The sequence below is a fragment of the Paramisgurnus dabryanus genome, chromosome 15 (assembly GCF_030506205.2).
Source record: "Paramisgurnus dabryanus chromosome 15, PD_genome_1.1, whole genome shotgun sequence".
NCBI lineage: Eukaryota > Metazoa > Chordata > Actinopteri > Cypriniformes > Cobitidae > Paramisgurnus > Paramisgurnus dabryanus.
The window spans coordinates 22,841,767-22,859,505 of record NC_133351.1 but is presented as its reverse complement, the minus strand read 5'-3'; the positions used below and the strand labels follow the sequence as shown (position 1 = coordinate 22,859,505).

Sequence of the window (17,739 nt, the reverse complement as noted above, 5' to 3'; positions counted from 1 at the left end):
ATGTACGCGAATGTAGACATACTCGCACAGTCAAGTGCACAGCCTTGCAAAGTATAGTTTACTTGACTCATCCGTGTAAACAGATGTTCGACGCATGGGCATTGCGACAAAATGCAATGCATCTTCTGGGCTACGTACAACATTCACCTTTAGGCGTATATGCGGCCTACGGGGGGTTTAAAAAATCTGGTGGTGTGTCTTCTGATGATGAACACTACATCATGTGCAATGTACACAAACCCTTGTGTATGCTTAAAAAATTGACCATATTTTAGCCTTTGTTAATTTTTTTTACAACATTTGTACTAAAAATTAAAAAAAAAAATCCTTTCTGTTATTTAAACATGTTACGCACAAACCACAACGTTGATTCATAAAAACAATTTTAAAAAGCTGTATTAGGTGTGCTAGGCTTGCATACTCATTCTTCTACAGAACGATATTTACAAATCAAGAGTTTCGTTGCAAAACGAGATAACTCAGTTTTTAAAATTTTTGTCAAACATGTTTATTATCATGTTATTATTTTGTTTTATGGTGCTACTTAGCTGTATTTTTAAGTTATGAAGGTTTACATCAAAACAAACCAACTGCAGTTAAATTGATATTAATTGGAATGCACAACCAAAAAATAAAAAAACGGAGTTATCTCGTTTTGCAACGAAACTCTTCAAATAATAAACATGCCGAAAGCGTGAAGCAATATTGTTTAGACGGACAATGATGTAGGTTTATTACTGCAAAAGACCCTAAATCTTTAAAGCTGCAAAACATTGTAAACTTTTTGAAGAAGGGTCGAGTATTTTGAGTAGTACTTGCACATCCCTGTAGACTGAACATATAACACGCATGCTAGTGACATCACCGTATTCAGATTTAAGTTTTTGTAGTTTACATGGAAAGATAATGCTGTTGTATTCAAAAAACATGCACTCTGAAACCCGTCCTTGTTTTTTTAAGACCCCAAAACACCATTGTTTTGTAAACAAACAGCAAAAATGTTTACCGCTTTTAATTGAGCACTCTGTCATGTCAACGTGACCTAAACAATCATTTGATGCATTTATGTAATAATAAAGGTAATAATGACACAAATGAAACCCTAGAGCTTTGGTAACAATAACTTCCACGTGTTAAAATGAATTGAGGAATGCTTTATAACAACAGGGAAGCTTGTGTAATTGTAAGGAGGAGTTTACCTTTAGCTCTGCTGGTGTGAATTCTGGCACGGACCCAGATCTGTTGCTCGGCCTTCTCGGGTGTCAGCTCCTGGACACGCACCAACGCCCTGTCTACCATCCAGGAGAAAAAGAGAGAGTGTGAGGCCCTCAAAGAAAAGACATCAAAGACATCAACGCTCCCCTTGTACACAGATCTTCACAATGACATTTACTCAGATTACAAAGCCACCGAAAGGAGAGCTAATAAATATGAAACATAACAAGGCTTCTCTGAAAGGTGACCATCACGTGAAGTCTTTGCCGTTTTGACAAACACTATGTCACCCTGCCTCCACAGACATTATTATGTTTAAGATATTATTATGGGGCCTTCTCCCCGACCCTGTAAAAGCGCTCAGGGCGTTCGCTTGAACCCGATTCCTCCCACATGAAAGCTTCGTCTATCTCTGCTAAAGAGGAATGCTGCTTGGAGACGACTTTGTTCTGTGCCAGTCAAGCTTAAAAACTCGCAGCCGTACAATTGGGTAAGATGTCGTCCTAATTTCTCATCTGAGATTTATCACATACTGTTATTCAATACCATTACGTGTGACAGAGAGGTGAGGAATGTCAAAGAAAGCTAAAGGGGACATAAGGGAGATCCCAACATGGTTAAGATTATATTATAAGATCACAGACCTTTAGGGGGTGTAAGAAAATATTGATTCATGTGGCTATCATGATATTTTGTTTGGCAATAATGTATTGATTTATAAAAAGCAACAGCGATTTTTTTTTTATACACATTAGTCATGGTAGTTTTTCATTTACAGTTAACATCGGACCACTATATAGCATTCTTCTTATCTCTGAACTTAAACATTGACAGGAAGTACTAAAATTGGGGTTTGCAAATAAATGTGTGTTCTCAATTACAGCTTATCCTAAAATTATATCCTATTATATTCCTGAAAGAAGAAATATTCCAATATATCAACATCCTTACCCTCAATGTATCGCAACACATTGCATCGCAACCACTGTATCGTGGTGAATATCATATCGCAAGATTCTTGCCAATACCCAGCCCTTCCGACATCCTCACTAAATACTATTTTGGCAAGGAAACTGGTCTATTTTAACATTATTTTAACAAGTCTACAACGCATCTCTTTGCTACCAACCAGGTAGAGATCCGGGGTTCAGATTCATACCTGATAGCCTCTAACCATAAACCAATAACACCAGAGGCTTGGGGGCAGGACAATGTCCACACATGTAACGTTTTCAAAACAAAAGTCTAACAATATGGACACAAAACAAAACTAGTTTGCACACAAATCAAACCCAACATAATCAACAAAGCAGTCTACATTGGAAACACTTTAAACAGCAAGGCTGAGGAAGATTTCCCCTCAAAGCAAGTTACATTAAATATACTAAAAATACTTTTTTACAAATATTATGTAAATTAGTTACTATAAACTTTTTATAATGCAATTTCTGACTTCTATGCAACTTATAGTAGGGCTGCAAGATAACGTGAATTTATAAAAATATTGCATATTGCATTACGCAAATGTTTGGAAATTATTGACGGATTTTAACTTGCTAGTTTCCCAGTTCAGATTATACTAGGACAGTGGTTCTCAAACTGGGGGCCGGGGCCCCCTGGGGGGCCGCGAGATGGTGCCAGGGGGGCCCCAGTTTTATGACATTTTATAAACTACATTCATTTACCATGAATTCTGTGTAATTAAACAAAAAAAAAATAAGGCTACTAACCAACAGCACTACTTTGTATAACTTAGTATGTTTTGTTTAATTAAAATGTTAAATATTAGAACAGTTTTTGTCATAAATTTTCTTTGGGGGGGGGGCGCGAAGAAGTGCACCGTATACAAGGGGGGCCGCACGCGGAAAAGTTTGAGAACCACTGTACTAGGACATTTAAGTTGTTTTTACAAAAGATAATTTACTAAGAACGTAACTGGTGTGCATCTTGTGCCAAGCAATGACACAGATATATTTTATTTCATTGCAGGCTATTTTCAGTTAAGACAACTCAAACAAGCAAGTCTGGGAAACTGCACTTAAAAGTTTATGTAGATTCAAGGTTTTAGGCTAATGCCGATATTTGGCACTGGCTAAACAGAAAGAATGATGCTTTGTTTCTTCAGAAAGAAAAGTGAAAACTCTTGTTGGTTATATAGCTTTCAGCTTTTATCATTTAATGTAATTTTCAATAGATTGTACAAACTTCGCAGTGTTCAACACATACGCAATACAAATTATTTATTTTTCAAATTATTACTCTACCCGGCCGTCAGGGCAGCACTGATTTGCAACATTTACAGTATATTAAAACATTTAGGATAAGTGAAAAAAAGTAGCCAATCCACCATTGCAAACATAAAGCATTGTTTTCATGTCTGTACCTTAAATCCAAATGAGCTACTGCTCCTCAGTCCCTTACCAACAGACATTGGGTCTCATTCACTAAGCATAATTACGCACAAATTTGTTCGTAAAATGTGCGTACAGACGTTTTAACTTACAAATCATGATTCAACAAAACTTTTCATACTAAAATTATAACTAAAATAAAATGATTTGTAAGTTAAAACGTCCATACGCACATTTTACGAACAAATGTGTCCGTACATATACTTATTGAATGATACCCAGTGAGTGCTTTTTGTTAAAAATAGATGTGATTCCTGTGAATACAGTCTGAGACAATAGTATATTTTGTCGCATTAGTGCTACAATGTGCTAACAAACACGTTTAAATAAAGCTTTTGGGTGAAATTAACCAGTCAGTCAGTGGCCGTGGGCTGGGCTTTGTTTTTGTGACATCACATTAACAAGAGAATCAAAACAGCATGAGACTATTTCGGTTTAACAGGAATTACAAAAAGAAGAGAAGGTTGATTTTCTTCATTGTAGAGTTTATTGTGTTCACCCACTGCCAACTCATATGTAACACCTTGTAAATGTGGATTTTGCATAATATGCGCCCTTTAAAGCAGTAGATCTCAAACTGGGGCCGTGAGATGTAAAATTATGTGTAATTAAACCTTAGAAAATTAAGGCTACTAACCAACAGCAATGCAGTGTATAATTTAATATCTTTTGTTTAATTAAAAATGTAAGTTTTAAAATGTTTTGTGTCATGAATTTTCATTGGAGGGGCCAGGAAGGAATACACCATACACAAGGGGGGCCGCACACTGATCCAATGCTTTAAAGCATTATGGCATCACATATCGTGCATTGCATTATCCCATTTTTCCATTTCTGATCCGATTCCGATACCAGAAATCCGTATATCAGACGATACCGATATCTGCCCGATACTACTGTAATTAATTGTGTATAGTGCTTTCTGCTACATCTAGTATAATTTTAAATGTTAAAATCAATAATTTGAAATGATTTACAAGTTACAGGAAACATTAGTAAATATTAATCATGACAGTGTTTAGGAGAACATTTAATAGGTACGTTTGATCGATTAAGTATGCTCAATATTTTTTCTTAATTGCGTAAAACTGCAATCATAGTAAAAAAGCTTTAAGCCGCATTCAGACACCCAGCGATGTTATCCCTGCTCATCGCCTGCCGCTGGTGGTTGATGTCGCTTGTGGGCGTTCCCACTTCTGGTTGCGTAGTAGTGTGACGTTGTAAACAACAAATCAGTGCTCCACTTACTTCACTCCCATTGGTAGTCGCTCGTGAAACTCGCTGCTAATTTGCATAAAGTTAAACTTTTCTCAACTTTTGTCGCGCGACTCCGTCGCTAATCGCGCCTACATTCTGTCGCCAACGGTCACTTTCGCTCGTGTCGCCGGAAGTCGCCCAGTTTCCATTGAAATGAATGAGATCGCGTCTCTCTGCTACTGCTTGTCGTTGGCTGTATGAAAGGGGCGTCTGTGTGCAGATGGTTATTTTAGGAATTATGCGTTTGACCGGACTTATTATGCACATTCCGGGTGCAGAATTGATGCGCCTAAGTCATAACACAGTTCAGTTCATAACAGATCATAACAGTTCATGGGGTTTCTGGGTGCAGAATTGATGCCCTTGAAGCATCCTCTCATGGGAATCCTCGCACCGCAATAAAAAGTTTATAACTGTTAAAACACAAAGAGAAGAGATGCATCGTGTGCTCAGCAAAAAGTGAATTGCATCCATCCAACGGCTTACTGAGACTTTTAAAATTAGATCTTTTAAATAGCCTACTGTGCGTGTGTAAATGAAGCATTTCATCCGTCCGCTTCACCAGTGGATTAACTCAGTTTGCGAGTAAGTTAGTGTTTCTGTGAACTTAAATATCTTTAAATGTGCATTTGTTCCTTCATGTGAAGCTATTATGTGTATTAAAAGACTTTGAATATAGTGCATAAAACGTTTATGATGCTTTTATAATACGTTGCCCTTTTAATAGCTTGTCAGTAACAACCACGGCTAAGGCACATATCGTAATTGGATCGGTCGTGTTGTCAGTCCTCAATCAGATGTCCGATCCAGCCAAAAAGCCCGGATTGGCCCCGATACCGATCCAGCATATCGGATCAGGACATCCCTATTATTTGCTAAGTTATCACAAAGCATGTTTCTTCAGTATTGCACAGCCCTAACTTGTGGTATTAAGATGTTGAAGCATATTAGTGTGAATGTTGGAATTTTTTTCAAAATACACTAAACTCTAAACAAAGATCGTGATGAGACATGCTAATTTGTGGGTAGAATATGTAGTAAGTGGAAATACGGGTGGATGAAAGCAGGGTTTTTTTTCTTTCTGTCAAACCTCCAATTTGGTGGAACAGTGTTTCAAATACTAAAAAGGACACTGACCCAGTTTCTGTTGGGACTGAACCATCGGAGAGACCCCATAACGATCCTTGGCAAAGTCCTGAGAGGAGACAGAGAGAGGGTTGTGATGAATCATAACAATACGGTTGATAAACTGACAGGAAATGTGATATCAAGAAAAGGTAAGAGAATACAACTCACATCCTCAACAGCTTCCTGCTGCTCTGCAGCCTGAATCAAAAAGAGAGGAAATGATTTTAATCAAATGTCAAGTGTTTAAAGAATGACTTTCAAAATGAGGTAATGATGAGCAATAACACATGCTGATCAAGGTCTGTAATCCCCAATAACAACAGCTAAAACTGAGAACACAAAGCTTGTTTTGGTACTGCGAGTCATCTTGACCGGTATTACTTGTCAAGTTTAATGGATCACTCCGTTGTCTCTTTTCTCATGCAAACAAACATTTACAAATGACCTAATAATACATTTTGTTTTATTTCAAATCAATATTTTGTATCCAATTATTACTCGTGTGGCAAGTAGCTGTGTTTTAGAAAAGAGCTCAACCTGCCGAATAACCAGGATTTAAGGGCACCTATTTAAGTTGCTAAAAAAACACACGTTATTTTGTGTATTTGGTATAATACAATGTTTTGCGTGATTTATGGTTCAAACAACAAATTTTTTTCCACATGCCGTACATTTTTGTAGCTTAAGATTTCACGCTTCCTGAAACACACAGATTTTGTACAAAACTCATTAATTTGAAAAGCACTGTGTCCCTGATTGGTCAGCTGTACGTTGTGATTTGTGCACAATGCAATGCTAACAGAAGATAACTTACAGGCTGAATCCGAAGCGGGAGAAATTATGATAATGAGCATCATGTCCACGTCAACGGGCACAGGAACTAAACTGTTGCATAAAATCTGTGTGTTTGTTGTAGTCCAGAAAAGGGATTTATATTGGAGACAATAACTCGCGTCATCTTTTATGTAACTTTTGCATATCGCTGACTAGGGGTGGCACGGTCCATGAAAAAAATCCAAACGGTTCAAGGCATGCGCAATGTAGTCTCATGCCCTGTATGTGACCTCAGATAGCGTTTTTCCCTTTCGCGCGAAAGAAGAGGTGACTGGTTTGGAGTATTAAGTACTGCAGGTTATGTTACGTGTAGAAATGGCAAGTGGGAGAGAAAAGGAAGTCTTCCCACAGTTGGAGGATGCGCCAGCGTCGTATAAGTTTGGTGTGTGAAAACATTTTTATTTCATGTTACTTATGATGACAGCGGAAATAAAACAATAGATTGAACTGCAGTCTATGGGTTGAATGTGCTCGAACAGCCACAGGAGACCGCCTTCTCTCCGACCATTTATCTGAGGTACTGAACACAATGTTTTACGTCTTTTCGTGTTCAGCGCTATTTTTAGCCTTTCATTGATAAAATTAAAGCGGCTGATTTCCGCGTAGTTTCATTTTGCTAGCGTGTGAAAGTTGCGCAATCTTATTTCAGAAATTTCCCCTCAAAGTAATCAGGACAGAAGTGGTAAAAAGTGGACAAAAGAGACGGATTTAAATATTACAGGTGTAAACGTTGTGTTTCTCTCTCGTCCACATATACTTTCTGCAGTATTTAAGCAGCCTCTCAGTGATAAATCTAAGAGCTACACTGAAGTTGGCATTTTAATAAATGCAAGTTATCTTTGTGTGCTAAAAATGCACATAAAGTTCATGTAGTGCAATACACATTCACTTTTTTGCCAAATAAATGAAAAGCATGTTGAAATCATCAATGTCTTCCCTCTTGCTCTATCAAAATCCCATTTGGCTTTCCTCAGAGATGGTCCCAATAATGTCCTTAAAGTCAAATTCAGTTTGTGCATGATTACATGATATAACTTTTTTTTAATACTGTATCCTAAATTATGGATAATTAATACATTAATAAGATAATACATTTCTGGAGTGTTAAAAATTTTAAGAAAAAATAACAACAAGAACCGTACTGAACCGAGAACCGTGACCATAGAACCGTGATACGAACCGAACCGAGGGTTTTGTGAACCGTGCCACCCCTAGCGCTGACATGTACTAATACACATTTACACACCAAATAAAATGAAAATTGTCAATCGGACAATAGGTGCTCTTTAATAGTGAGATGGATGTACACAATCACCTTTATTATAGGCAAAGTGCACAATTTCTGAAAAACGCTTTGGAAAAGGGAGTTGGACCGAGTACCAAAACACACCTGTAGCCAATCAGCATTACGCTTTCTGTCTTGCCTTTATATAGTCTGTAAAACATTTCCCATTACAAGGAAACCTTTTTTGCAACAGAAAAGTTCTGTGTATAGACCATTTCAAAAGATGCAAACAACACTGGTCCAGAAGCACTTCCTGTTTCAGTTTATGACTGTTTTTTTTCACACATATATCATTATCTTTAAGATGTTTGTTTAACTTTTTGACTCAGTTCTATGTGTTCTGTTGGTTGTATTTTATCCCAACGTTTATCTAGTATTAAAAAACTGAAACAGGAAGTGCTTCTGGACCAGGGTTGTTTACATCTTTTGAAATGGTCTATATTGACTAGGGGTGGGACGGTTGTCATGACCACCGCACCACCGCGGTGGTGCAATGCCACCGCACCACCGCGGTGGTGCAATGCCACCGCACCACCGCGGTGGTGCAATGCCACCGCACCACCGCGGTGGTGCAATGCCACCGCAGTGGTGAAGTGCCACCGGCGGTTGTGTGACGTCACATATCAGGTGAATGATTAAACAAAATAATAAGTAAAAATTGCAGTTTTTTTACACGTGAAATAATAATAACAAAAGTTGTACAGTAATTTAAAGCCTAAGATACAAATTTATAACATTGTTTTATGTTAATACACAAATCTCCGCTACATTACCATGTATGGCATTTCCACTAAACTGGTGGATTTTAGCATAACTCAGCACGTTGGAGTTTAGCCATGTCACTGTGTTGTGCGTCTGCTTTAGTTTCTTTTGGTCTCCAGTGACAGTGATACATACACATCACGTTTGTCTTTTGTTGTGAAATAAAAATTTTACCAGGTTAAAGTCGCGCGCATCAGGAAGCGCATTTAGTGAAACTTTATTTTCTTTCACCATTTAAACCACCCTAACCCCCCCATGGACCCCACCACCGCAACACCGGCGGTTGTTGTTGATGGTTCCACCGCAGTGGTAAAAATTTGCCACCGTCACAGCCCTAATATTGACGGTTCGTTGTGGAACCAAAAACCAGTATAAAAGCTTTATACAAAATGCTTTGTTTGGGTAGATAATGCGAATAAACACAGGGTTTCCCAAGCAATAGTACAACCCAAACACTGGCTGTGGACAGAGTTGTACTGTATTTCCTACTGTGCACTAACCAGCTTGGCCTGCTTTTCTGCCTTCTTTGCAGCTTTCTCTGCATCCTTCTGCTGTTTCTTTAGAGCTTTCTTTGACTGACCCTGTGGCTCCTCCTCGCCGGCTCTGAAACAGGAAGAAATCACATAAACAGCTCGGTCAAACTTTCATCTTGTTTTTTCCCAGCTTCCTCCCGGGAAGTTCTTCTCATAGATGGGAAAAAGCATTACAGCCTTGGTTTCACGCACAAGCAATGCGTCCCACTGGCTTTTAAATTGCCGTTTATTTTTATCTATTGTGTCAACATGAGCCGCTAAAAAAAAAGAGATGCAAAATTAGACTTTCATCAGTAATTTTGGGTTGTTTACCCTCCTTGTGTGATTTAGAGACAGCAGTACAGGAAGAATGATGTCTAGAGAAAAGCACACATGTAAGAGACCCTTACTGTAAAACCTGTTGATAACAACAGGCCAATACAGTGACAAAGGCTGTTTCATAGACTTATGTGCAGTCTGCAGGTAACAATAGACTTAACATATATATTAAAACTGCAGTAAAAATAGTCTGTTATAATCTACACATGCAATTAATAATACAGTATTTTAATACAGTATAACCACGCTTAGTTTTTTCAGTGATCCACTAAGCTCCCACTAAAAACAAATCATACGGTAATGGTATCAAATGGTAATACATGGGTATTAACACAGACTGCAATAAAACTAAATGACAAGTATATTTGCATCATGTACTATCCTCTTAATAGCGATACCATGACTAATTTAACAACAAATTTGTAGAACTCAGTTAATGTCACCAAATCAATAGCGTAGTTCAGACAGTTGGCTAAGTGAATCCCACATTTAACAATACCATCATCCATTGATCATTAGTTAACATGACAAAGAATGATTACCAAGCAAAACGATTACAGGGTGAAAGAAAAGACTTGATCCTTTGATCTCTACATTACCATTGCAAACTCCCTGAACAAAAGATTTTTTTCAGGGTAACGGGGCTGAACAATCGCTCTTTGAATATGGCCATTTCTGATGATCAATCAATCATTCATAAGCTTATCTAGCTAACTAATTTTGTTCTTTAAATACTGTAGGATATTGAATGTGCCAAAATCCAACAATGAATGGACTACATATAATTTGAAACCTCAAGAGTAACAGGTGGTAAACAACATGAACAGGCAAAGCCCAATTTCACGCTCTGCCTCCAGACAGTTAACAGAGGTTATAATTAGACTTTCTTAACTAATTGCTCCAAACAGCAGAACTAAACAGACAAACTATGAGTCCTTTGCATAGTCTTACTCCTTATCCAACACTGATCCTCACAAAACACCAGAAGCTGGGCAGGCAACCATATGGCAGTCCTGAGGCAACACAGGATCAAGTGCCTGGATGAGAATTTAAACACAATGAATCTGCAAATATCTTCCCTGGCTCAAGCGCTGCCAAGGTGACAACGGTCCAGCCGCGGGCACCGCTGAGACCAAACTGTGCCAAAGTGGGCAATAAACAACTCTACTCTCCCCACACCGCATTATGCATTAGCACGTAACAACGGCTGAGGAAATAAAGAGCCACGGTGAAAGCTCGGGCCGTATGGAGCGATTCACAAAATTCGCGGATGACAGCATCCCCCAAAGCATCAATGCAATTTTTGTTTGCAGGAAATTGGAATCACTAGGGCAGACAAAAGAGTATAAGAATGTTGGTGATAATTAAAGGCCTGTGCCAGATTCTGGTTATGTATTTACACAGAACATGGGGCCCGGGGCAAATAAGGGAAATACAATAAATGTGAAGTGTTCAGATGCCCTCCACGCCACCCCAGACAACAGCTGCTGAAACTTTATAGTGGTCAAATGACTCATTGAATTACAGCTTATATATCAGACTTTTTTGTTCACACAGCATAGCTTCAGGGACAGCACAGTTAAAAGAAACTATAGTAATAACAGTAATAAATCTCCAGCAATTATACAGTTGAAAAGCTCAACATATTTGGAGTTTAAATCACAGGCTGTGTTTCTGTGACCAACAAATCATTTACTTTCACTTTGTGAAGTAAACAAAACCAAAAGTTTTAGTAAATAACGCTAATGAAGTCAGGAGCTGGAATAACTATTATCAATAAATATTTAAGTGTTTTATTACAAAAAACTTTTAGTGCACCATCAATTGTGTTCTGTTTGTATAAGACAACATACTAAAAATACCTTTAACTATACAGGACTGAACTATATAGCTGCAAACTTATACAGGAAACAATCAGAATTTAGTAGTGTAGTTTGCACTATTACAAGATAATCTCTACTATACATTATATAATAATTTCTTTATCATTACCTACACTGCATTTTAGTTATTCACAATTCAGAAATTTCAATAAAAACCTTTGTAATCTCAATGAAAGTTTATTCCCCTACATGGCAGCCTAAATAAATACCAAATTTACATTAAACAACTTAAATGAACACATTGTTTCAAATAGTGATCCGATTTTCTGTTTAACTGACGTTCACATAGAATCTAGGGTAGATTATGGTCCATTGTCAAGCCCACACATTTATGACAGATGAGAAAATTATCGAAAATGTGAATTAGCCCATATAAGATACAGAATATTCAGCACGTTACTGTACTTTACTAATAACAGCAGGTATTAATAATTAAACTGGTAGTATATAGAGAGACTGTGCAGCTGCCATGTAGTTAAAAGTCTTTAAACTGCTGATGCAATCAGATGAAACTCAATTAGCAACAAGACGTGGGAATAAATGTAAATGCAACGGTCTCAAATATTTAACAACCGCGAATATCGGTTTAAATTCTCACCCTTGAACATTTTCTTTAGTCATTGTTCAGCTTTGAGTGGATGCAGTAAAATAAAAGCCCTCGATGTTACGGATTTCTGCTGTGCTAATGTGCAGTGACAGTCAGTGGGAACGCTGGACATGTGGAAAAGAGGAGGAGGTATTTTGGGGTTGCATCCTTCACAACTTCCTCGCTAATCCGTGTAGAAACACATCTTCGCATAAATGGTTCCTAGGTGCTTTTTTATCCGGGCGCGCTGTTTTGCGCATAGCCTTACTTCAACCAGAACAAACAAACAAATAAAAAACATTTAATAAATGTGTCTGACAATGTATATAGAATATGCATTTGATTGTGTTTTGTTGCAAATTTTAAACATACTTTGTTCAGTTTCAGCATTTAGTGTAAAATGCTCAGAAATTAAAAAACATAAACATTCGTGATTTTTACACTTTTAGTATAGTTAGACCATCTAAGTCTCTATTCAGCTAATAGGTGTTTTATTTAATAACAAGCATGAAACATTTTAGCTTTTTTCTCCGTGAAAGGATTGCTGGACAACACTCAAGATAATTAAACAATTAATTTAAACAATCAATAAGCACAAACTACCCTTTCTTTTGAGTTACAGAGGGTCATGTTTGTTTGTGTTATGGGGCTATAAAGTTTTTCATGGGCCATTGATCACAGGAGGTCCTGATGCAGGAAGCTACATGTTTTCCTGATCCTAATTTCCCAGTCAAAACAATGTTAATAGTTATATTGGGTTAAGGCAGTGAAGGAAGAAATCAGAGCCTTTTTAATCTCTCTATTGTGCAGTAATGGTTTCTCTGAACTGCAACAAATCAATCAGATTTATTAATCTATTTTGGGAGCTGTGGTTGTAAATAGCAATTAATCCTTGAATTAAAGTTGTTGAACTAGAATTGTGAAATAGTTCGTTATTATTGTTCAGATAGCCTATTGGTGATGTTAGCATTGTAACAAAACCACAACAGGAATATAAAGCTACAGCATTTCTGAATAATGCTTAAAAACACCTAAAAAGGGAAACTAATTGGAACTGCTGTGTTGATTAAAAGGGTTTACATCATTCAGATCACAAGAATCTCAGCTTTCCAAACATATGTGACGTGTAGCTTTTTGTTTTGAGTTGTTGTATATCATAAAGTTTACATTCAAAGAATGCAATGTTCCTCCCACGGTACATTGGAACTTTAAGGGGAGTATTCCTCCTCACATATTATTTTTTCCAAATGTATGTAGGGGGCTTAGTGTTTGGATTAATTTAGCATCTGTTTGTGGCCTGTTGTGAGTTGATATATGGGTTCGGAAAATAGGGTAACTGTTCCATGGCAAATATCTAGACACTCCTTTTGGTTGTTCTCTTTTCAAATGGCAGTTTGGAGACAGGAGAAATAGTCCAGCTGAGCTCAATGGAGTGTTAATGGTGCTACATGGCTTTTAAGAAGGGCTCCCATGCTAATGACAGAACCATTCCAAAACATTTCCAAATGAACAAAATGCAGCACTGAATGCTTTATTTTTACTGGCCTCTTACTGTGAGAGCAGACAGTGAAAAATAACCATAAAACTTAAAGTCTGATGGAGGGGTACTTCACACCTCATTGGACTCCTTAGAACTGGTAATTCCAACCCATTGTGTTAAACATGAGATAGATCATTGCATATAAAACCTTGGGAATATCTGGGTCCCGCCCTTTATGGTAACTTGTTTCTGTTAGGTAAATGCTATTCATCAAACAACAGACCACAGAGTGATGTTTGACATTTATGTTGAGGTATTTGAAAAATAATTTACATTATTTTTATGATAGCTAAACTTATTCCCCCTATTTTCATTACTGCAGTGTAACAAATGATTCACATTCTCATATTCTCTGTAATGTGGAAAAATGATATTAGAACATTATGTAACTGTATACAAGAGAATCATTAAAAATAATGAGCAAAGCAAAGTTAAATGTAATGACATATTACAGCAATAAGATTTTGGGGTAAAATGTACCCTGTCATTATAATAATATTACAGTTCCATAAATATTTAGCATCCTTTAATGTCCTAATGTATAGTTTATTTGATTTTAATGTAAAGAATAACTGTTTTTTAACATGCTTTATGTGATCCACCTAATAAATGCTAATTTATTTTATATCTGTGTAAGGTATCTTATACTTTGAACATTTACATTTTAAAGCTACTTTTGTTAACTCCTTCTGCTTGTTATCTGATACAACTACTGAAATCCCATGGGGTGGCCAATTCTGGCCCTTTGTATGCTGATTGGTGTCTTGTATCAGATGTTGTTTAAGATGCTAAAGAACACAGATGTTCTTAAAATTACAGACCCTTTCCTCATCTATACTGTTCAGTGGGAGATCAGGTGGAGCTTTTGTTTTGGTAACTTGACAGACCTTCAGTCCACTTCATCCCTGCCCTTCCCCCAAAGTGGGAGTGGGGGTGGAGAGGTGTGTGAGTGTGATCTCTGGAGAGATGTAAGATGACACTATAGACAGACATCATTTAAAGTGGTGATTTTTAAGGTTTAATTATGAAATGCAAATAAAATGCAACAATTCTTTACATGCTTAAATTACAAACAATCTTTTTAAAAAATTACAGTGTGAGCTACCATTTTAATAAATATCCAAAAGTTTCTCAGAGAATTGCAAAAGCTAAGTGCACACACACACACACACACACACACACACACACACACACACACACACAGCAAACAATGAACTATGTACAAATAATTTACACAAAAAATTTAAACAAGACAAAAAACTATGCAACATTTTGCTAATATTTCCTGAAATAGCAAATATACAGACTTTATCAAGGCTCTGCCTTTAGGTCTTGTAATAATTTTTTTTTAAAGTACTAAAGTATTCAAATGTATAAAGATTAATTTAGGTAACTGAACAAAATGTTCAGAAATGTCTTGAAAACAACAAACATCAACATAAGTGTTCACGAATGTACAAAGTGTAGTAAAGTCTTTCTGAAATTAAAGCTTAGTCAACCACGTAGAAAAAAAGTTTTATATACACAGTGTCTATTAACTAGAAAGGACACTGGATGACTCTGATTCAGTCGATATAGATGAAATTTGGCCTCTTTTCTTGGTCAGCATCCTGTGACTCGTTTTACTGCTGATGCTCAGAGCGCTACGGGCAGATTTACTGAACTTGACTCCAAGGAAAGCGTATAGGATGGGGTTCAGACAGCAGTGGAAGTAAGCGAGCGCCTCGGTAAAGAAGATCCATTTCTCCAGACTCTGTTCCAGGAAACAGCTGTGAGATATGACGTTCAGCATCATCAGAGTGTCCACCAGGATGCCGGCACAGTAGGGCAACCAACAGATGAAGAAGCAGAGAATGAGGATGACAGTTGTTTTCAATGCTTTCTTCCTCACGGCCTGACCCTTGGAGTTCTTGGACAGTTTGGAGATGATGATACAGTAGCAGGTCAGGATGATCAGACCTGGGAGCAAAAAGCCAACAATGATGTGCTGGAAACGGAAAGCAGCCTTCCACGCAACAATGTCCTGCTGCGGATAGGTATGCGTGCAGATCGTGTTCTCGCCAGTGGCGTGGACTTTAGCGAACACAAGATCAGGCACGGTGAGCAGGGCAGCGGGCAGCCAAACTCCGAGGTAGATCACTTTCTCTGCCAGAAGTTTCCTGAACGTCTGGCTTTTCGTGGCACGGACAACGGCCAGATATCTGTCCAGGCTGATGAAGGCCAGGATGAGCACGCTGCTGTACAGATTCAGAGTGTAGATCATGTTGACAGTGACGCAGAGAAAGCCCCCGAAATGCCATCCGCTGACTGCGTCCACAGCCCAGAAGGGCAGAGTTACCACAAACAAAAGGTCAGCGATGGAGAGGTGCAGCCTGTATTTATCGGTCATGTTCTTAGACTTCTTTTGGTAGCCCATCACGAGCACCACAAGTCCATTGCCAACAATTCCAAGGACAAAAATAATCCCATATACAGTAGGGAGGAAGATCTTCGCAAAGTAATTGCTGACTGCGATGTCACAAAAGCCATCAAACATGTCAAAGTCTCCAGAGCCCGATTCGGAGCTGTTATCATCCAAAATGATGTGCTACAAACAAAAATAACATGAGGTTAATCGATTGCACTTTTTTTCCCCAAACAAATGCTTTTAAACTAAAACTTCATTTAAAATCTAAACACCTGATGCCCAATGCACAGGTTATATAACATGATACAATAATGATAACAGACAAAACTTAATAAAACATTTAAGCAATGCATTACTTAAAAAAAATTAACTATGGTTTACCTACCATGGTTACCTACCAAGTCTCACTATGGTAACGGTAGTTTACACACATGAAAAAGCATTGTAGTGTATTTTAAGATTTAAAAACTGTAGTCAATTATAATACTATTATACACTACACTGTTAATATATTTGTCAGTACTCTGTAGTACCAACTATAGTAACGTTAAATTGATAAACTGTAATAAAAACTGTAACATACTTCAATATTTACTATAGTAAGGTTCAAAAACACTATATTAACTATGAATTTTACTGCAGTTTACTATGCTAAAGTGTACTACAGTATTATTAACGTGGGTACAGTAACCATGATACGTGTAACGTAAGCAAAACTATGGTAATACAATTGGTAATCACTTTAACTACAATAAAACCACGGTTCGTTTCTCTAATAAAAGTTTGATATTGGGTTAAATGAACTTACTTCAAAAAAGTCCATGTCTTCAATCAGATGAGCGCAAATCGCGCAAAGTCCCCGCACACTTCAGTTAACAAATCACCAGCAACAAACTGAATTCAAATAGCGGCCACATTTTAAATAGTGCAGCCAAGACGCAAGACACGCCCATTTTATTCAAACGCGCTGGGCGGGGTGGGGGCGTCAGCGGCGCCCCGGCGTTTCGTTTCTGCGTGATTCAGTTTTTGACGCCTTGGGTTGTAAAAGCACATGTAGTGAACCATAATGTAAGTGCGCACTGCCCTAATAACTGCGTGTTTGACTCGTGCAGGTAAGAAAAGCAGACTGTCAGCAGACGTTTGACTGCTGCTATCAATGGGCGCTGTTTACAAAACAAGATTAGATAGAGGCAGAATGACTTTGTATTTGGTATGCCCCCCTTACGGTTTTATTGGCTACTCCATGCATTCAAGCGGGCGTTGACTCGACAGCTATGCACAAGCCCACCCATGATCCATGATGAAGATATCCCAGCATGACTTGACAATGCTCAAAAATGCATCTTGTGTGCTTCAGTGAATACAAAGACGTCTGACTTTTTGTAAACATGGTCAATGTCTACGAGACTATCAGTGAAACTTAAACTTTTTGACTTCAAGATTCCCACCCCCATTGTTTACAAAAATATTGAAGGACCCCCCCCCCCCACTCACAATTTCTACCTAAAAACATTTTATAGAGCTTGGCATAACTAGAAACATTTATTAAAAGCAGCCAAACAATACAAAATATCTTGATT

The 17,739-nt window shown here is 37.7% G+C and overlaps 2 protein-coding genes across 2 annotated transcripts in view; both read right to left on the bottom strand.

The window, feature by feature from the left end:
* Positions 1 to 12,385, bottom strand: part of dars1 (aspartyl-tRNA synthetase 1) — a 47,435-nt gene extending 35,050 nt beyond the window's left edge. The window contains exons 1-5 of the mRNA XM_065249045.1: positions 12,225 to 12,385; positions 9,393 to 9,495; positions 6,180 to 6,209; positions 6,021 to 6,078; positions 1,200 to 1,292 (exon numbers count right to left, since the gene is read on the bottom strand). Coding sequence (XP_065105117.1) covers positions 1,200 to 1,292; positions 6,021 to 6,078; positions 6,180 to 6,209; positions 9,393 to 9,495; positions 12,225 to 12,247 — 307 coding nt within the window. The 5' untranslated portion in view covers positions 12,248 to 12,385. The remainder of the gene's footprint in view (positions 1 to 1,199; positions 1,293 to 6,020; positions 6,079 to 6,179; positions 6,210 to 9,392; positions 9,496 to 12,224) is intronic.
* Positions 12,386 to 14,757: 2,372 nt separating this feature from the next.
* cxcr4b (chemokine (C-X-C motif), receptor 4b) lies at positions 14,758 to 17,102 on the bottom strand. Its single transcript, XM_065292801.2, has 2 exons — positions 16,968 to 17,102; positions 14,758 to 16,339 (listed from the first exon to the last, which is right to left on the bottom strand). The coding sequence occupies exons 1-2, from the start codon at positions 16,980 to 16,982 to the stop codon at positions 15,287 to 15,289; spliced, it is 1,068 nt and encodes a 355-aa protein (XP_065148873.2). The 5' UTR covers positions 16,983 to 17,102; the 3' UTR covers positions 14,758 to 15,286.
* Between the last annotated feature and the right edge of the window lie 637 nt (positions 17,103 to 17,739).